The following is a 5,619-nucleotide window of genomic DNA, read 5'->3' as shown; positions in this document are numbered from 1 at the left end:
GTAAAAGGCTATACCATTGTCTATGGCTATGAAAGAAAATTATGTTCTGTTCAAATTAGATAGTTAGAAATGAAAGGCACTATATAACAGATAGATAGATAGATTAAGCAAACACTAATATGAGTTTAACTCAAAGCTTTAACTTTCTATATTTCCGGCCCCTAATTGGCTATGCAGGACCGGAGACAATTACTATACTTTACTTCAATATGAGCCAATTAACTTTAATTTTACATTAACTATTGTTTTCAAATCACTAGTGTGAAGACCGGCCTCGTCCACAAACAGACACCAAGACAGTTATTTCCGAAACACACTCTTTTCTTGTGTTTTCTTTCAGCCAGTACAGCACAATGCCCAAAAACACTCTCAGTCCTTATTATTTTCTTCTCCTGCCGCCTCCACTCCCCTCTCGTCAAGCTCCGTCACACTACCTCCCAACTCCGGCTCCTTATGGAGTGAGGCGACTTCTTTTTATAAGGCACCTGGATAGACTCCAGGTGCCTAACGAGCTTTTTCTGGCCACACTTCCAGGTGTGGCGGAAGTGTGACCAAAAAAGGCCCTGGAAAGTCCCATGCGCCCCCTGGCGGTGGCCACGGGTTCCAACAGGGTTGAGCCTCCATGCTCATAACCCGTGGCCCCACTGAAAACCAAGGTGGCTGTCCTCTATCGGCCTGGGGACAAAACTGTTCCGGCAATCCTCTTTTCCCTGGTCCTTCCACGCTTTGGGCATCCTGGCCAGGCAAGGGCACCCCGGCCATCACCCACACTAGTGATAAATTATGTTATCATAAAATATGTTTTAAATAGCAAACATTTAAAAATTTCTTATTTCAAACATTGGCTGTTTCTTGAAGCAGACACAGTTTATTCACAGATCTGTCCAGTGTGCTGGTTTTGTTCTGCACACAAACTCTTCTGACTGCACCTTTGGCATCTGGCATTGTCTTGATGACTCGACCCATTATCAGGAATTGTGGGGATTGGCATCATCTACAATTAAAACAATTTCTCCTGGTTCAAAATTTCCTCTTGGTGCTAGCCATTTGTGATGTTCTTGAAGTTTTGGCAAATACTCTTTAGGCCATCTTTTCCAAAACAAATCAGCCATGCTTTGAACTTGCTTCCAGCGTTTTCGAGTGCAGTTGTCATTTTTAATAAAAAATCCAGGAGGCATGTTGGGTGGTGTCCTCAATAACTGCAAGTGATTGAGTGTGAGGGCCTCCAAGTCATTTGGGTCATTTGATGTCTTTGTGAGAGGTCTGTTATTGATGATTGATTCAACTTCACACATCACTGTTTGGAGACTCTCATTGCCAAGTGTTTGTTGGCTGAGTATTAAGTTTAGAATCTTTCTCATCCTTCTGATTTGTCTCTCCCATGCTCCACCTTGATGAGAGGCTGACGGTGGGTTAAAAATCCTTTTGATTTCTATCTTCATCATGGCATTGCTAATTTTTTCTTGGTCGTTTTTTAATTGCTTCTTGTAGCTCTCTTTCGGCTCCAATAAAGTTTGCTTCATTATCTGAGCGCATGATTTTAACTTGCCCTCTTCTGCAAATGAATCGCCGTATGGCAGTGATGCATGAAACGGTGTCCAAGCTGTGTGTACTCTCTATGTGCACAGCTCGCATTGTTAGACAAGTGAAAATTACTCCGGACCTCCTGACCGTATTTCTTCTTCTTTAACTTGGAAGGGACCAAAATAATCAACTCCAACATTGGAGAAAGGTGGTTGGTCAGGTACTAAGCGATCTTCTGGAGAATCTACCATTTTTTGCTTGCCTGCTTTCACATTGTATCTTCTGCATGTTGTGCACTTTGAAATGATTTTTCTGATAGTTGAATTTGCTTGAGGTATCCAGTATTTATGGAGTAACTGTGCAAGCAAATAGTTGTGCCCACAATGTTCAATTTCTTTATGGATGTGCTGTTAATGCTTATGAAGAATTGTAGGATGTTTAGCTTCATCTGACATAGCAGCTTTCTTCAGTCTTCCTCCAGCTCTCAGTATTCCATCTTGAATGACTGGGTTAAGGTTAAAGATTTCACTGTTCTTTTTTACACAAGCATTTTTCCTTAAAGCCTTTAATTATTCTGGAAATTCTTATAGATGAGTAAGGCGTATAAGTTTAGCCAAGTCTTTTGAAGAAATCGGGCTTGGTTTTAAAGTCAGTCTTTAATTTTTCATGTGCTCTGTGATGAGTGTTTTTTGTTCTTCTAGATTACTTCCAGATTGACTGACTTCTAGAAACTTAAGAAAATTGGACCCTGTGACCATGTGGTGCTTTTGAGAAAGCTTTCTATGCGTAGCCCTCTGGATGCTTGATCAGCTGGGTTAAGGGTAGATGTGACATATATCCACTGTGAAGGTTGTGAATGATCTCTAATCACTGAGATTCTGTTGGCAACAAAGGTCTTGAATCGAGTGCTTTCATTTGAAATGTATTTTAGAATCGTGGTGCTGTCAGTCCAAAATATAGATTCTTGTAGGAGCATTTGAAACTGACCTTTTAGCATTTAGTCCATTATGGCTGCCACAACGGCTATTGACAGCTCCAATCTTGGAATCATGACATGCTTCAATGGTGCAATTCTTCACTTGCCCATCAGGAAAGAACAACTTTTTTGCCTTCTTGGTTAGTTAACAGAAGATACTGTATGTGACCGTGCCATATCTATCTTCATTGGCATCTGCAAAATGGTGCATTTGTGTAGACTTTATGAGCAGCACAAATGTGTTTGTCTTCTCCTTCTTTATCCCACCCACATCTGTCTTTGCACAAGTCTCTTAAGATAGGTTTTGATGGCGGTATGGTCAGTACTAAAAAGCCAAGGGGATTATAAACTGAGTTGATATGAGTACAGATATGATAAACTGAGCTGATATGAGTACAGTGACATGGCTGAAAGATACGAAGAGCCTTTTAGCATGCTCATCTGACAAACAGCTAATTAAATTTGAGAGATCCAACTGCAAGATTGGGATTGCACAAAACCCAGAGTCCTGCAAACTCCTCAGTTGAAGTGTGTTCTCGATAGTAAATGTGGCTTGCCACCCCAGCTAAGCGCTGCAGCAACGTCACCCCCTGCGACATAGTTGAACAGTCGGCACTCAAAAGAATTCTACAAAGGCTCCAAGAGCTCAAAGTTAAAGTAGAAAGGCATGGACAACCCACAACTAGCACAAGGGCTGATACTCAGAGTTCCAGACATGATATATTGGACTTGCTCATGCAAAATCAAGTCAAAAATCAGAAGACAGCCGCTCAAATTGCTAAAGTTTTAGCCCAACAAAGTGATAAACAAAAGGATGTTCCTACACCTCCTACACCCTGTGGTGAAATGCCACACAGACAGGTGTCTTTTTTCGCAGGTGACCCATTGGCTTATGCAGACTTTGTTGAGCCTTTGATCGCGCTGTAGGAGATCTGTTAGAAAACCCTCAAGATAAGTTGGACTATCTGATTCAGTATACCAGATGTTCCCCTCCAGATATGGTTAAGGACTGTTCCCAAATGTAACCAGGAACAGGCTACACAGAAGTGAGAAGGTTGCTTGACAGATATTATAGTAATGAGTTATTCATAGCCGACGCATATGTCGACAAAGCATTGAAATTTCTTTAAATAAAGCAAAATGATGGGGAGTATGTTGGTATGTTTCTTCAGCTCCTACTCCAAGATATGTAGCTTTTGTTCAACCAGGAACTTTTGTGGTTGGGGCTTGTCTGTTGCATTTTATTGATTGGGTGACCATAAGCACTAGCACCATCTTACAAATCTGTTAGTTGTTTGGACTTTGGAGAGTTATCGGTGAAGATGCAGCACCACACTTTCCGCTGCATCACTCTTCATGGCCGCCTCCACAGTGCGGTGTGCTATGTACTGTATCGAATCAATAATCTTCCCCACGAACTCCCAAACATGCCTTACGTCGCACCACATTACTGTTATTTGCATGTCATGCATTTTGCATAAAGGTTACAGTTCCTATTGTGCGGTGGGAACATATCACACAAAATGGTCAGTGACTGCAACTTGCCCAAGGCCTACATCACAGAGGACAAGTTCAAGTGGTGGGAAAGTGACTTATTAGAGAAGTTGCAGGCGAATGATCAGAGTTACTCAAGCCAAATAGAAATGTTCAAATCACAGCCCTTTATGACAGTGGAGGCCACATAAAACATTAAACCTTGGAGATGATGAGGTACAACAGCAGTCAACCATACTGGGTTAAACTTTTGTCAGCTAATAACTGGAACATGACGTTATAGTGGGCATGGCATCAATAAAGTTAGACAAATAAAGAAGGAAACAATCCTGAGGTTTCTTCACAGTTTTTTAGTTGACAGAACTGTAATTCTAGCTCTCTGATGTGCTTCTTACTAAATCTTTTATATATATGTTGCAACTGAAAAGCTTTACAAAGAGATAATCATTAATTGTTCTTTTTACCTGCTCAGTGCAGACACCGGAACTGCTAGTGAATTCACAGATCAACTGTAAAAAACAGGCAACAAAATAACTTATGAAGTAGTGAATTCATTTACAAAAGGAAATAACCCTCCAACTAAGAAACTGGTGGGAATTTAAACCTGCAGTGACTTTGGCTACCAGAGGCCAGCTCTGGTTGAAATGACAGTGAAATGTTCTTTGGAAAGTCATTTTGAATCTTCAGTTTGAGTGCAGCAGACAGCAGATAAAGACAGACAGTACCTTTTGCACCTTTTTTAAGAAAAAAGGATTAACCTCGGACTTGCTGACTGGCTGTATTTAAGCCTGCTACCATTACAACCCTGCAGAAGTTGAGCTGTTGTGACAGGACAGGATTCAAGGGCTCACTCCAAAACACTGTTGGCATTTAAAGGCAATGCTCATGTCGCCTATTCTTTTTCTCAGCCAATTTGAAGAACATAGAAAGCTTGCCATTTTTTAAAATGCAAAGAACCTGTAGTTGTACATTACCCAGATAATCTTTGGTTTCCAGGTGGATCAATGACAGTAAGTTATTGTAATCTGAGTACATGATACTGCGTGGGTGAGCGTACTTTGCTGGAATCTCATCCATAGTTGCCCTGTCTTGAAGCATTGCTGCCAAAAACATCCACTGCTCACAATAACCTATTAATGAACAACGCTGGTTAAAAATGAACAGCGAAGCCAATAATTGTCTTACTTTTAGGTTTGTACTCCTTTACTGTGTATGAATGTTGCATGCAGTAAATACAGTAAAGAACTACAAGGGTGTTCAGTGTTACTTACAGTTTCTGGTTGTGTTTGATTCAGCTTGCTAACCTGCTGCTTCTCTTCCTAACTAATCCTCCAAACATTCAGGGCTTACATGTTATGAAACTGCAAGGTCTATTAGAGTGTGAGAGGAAACAAGAGCCTATCCCAGTACCACCAGGAGAAAAGTGAGAACCAGCACTGGCTGGGATGCCGGTCCATTGCAAACAGTCTCTCCATACACATTAGCCTAACACACACACCTTTATGATATAGGAGAAAACAAAAGTATTCATAGGAAACGCTCATGGGCATGGGCGGAAACCACAAACTCCATTCAGTTAAGTGCTGGGCCAGAATATGAACTAATGGCCCTTGAGGAGTGAGGCA

At 41.2% G+C, this 5,619-nt stretch overlaps 1 protein-coding gene across 1 annotated transcript in view; it reads left to right on the top strand.

The window, feature by feature from the left end:
• Positions 1 to 3,046: 3,046 nt before the first annotated feature.
• LOC120514318 (glutathione synthetase-like) overlaps positions 3,047 to 5,619 on the top strand; it is a 17,138-nt gene continuing 14,565 nt past the window's right edge. Inside the window, exons 1-2 of the mRNA XM_039734641.1 lie at positions 3,047 to 3,361; positions 5,290 to 5,417. Coding sequence (XP_039590575.1) covers positions 3,047 to 3,361; positions 5,290 to 5,417 — 443 coding nt within the window. The remainder of the gene's footprint in view (positions 3,362 to 5,289; positions 5,418 to 5,619) is intronic.

Source organism: Polypterus senegalus, chromosome 14, assembly GCF_016835505.1.
Source record: "Polypterus senegalus isolate Bchr_013 chromosome 14, ASM1683550v1, whole genome shotgun sequence".
In the NCBI taxonomy this organism is placed as follows: Eukaryota; Metazoa; Chordata; class Cladistia; order Polypteriformes; family Polypteridae; genus Polypterus; species Polypterus senegalus.
Note: the sequence above shows the minus strand (reverse complement) of the source record. Positions and strands in the feature narration are given on the sequence as shown.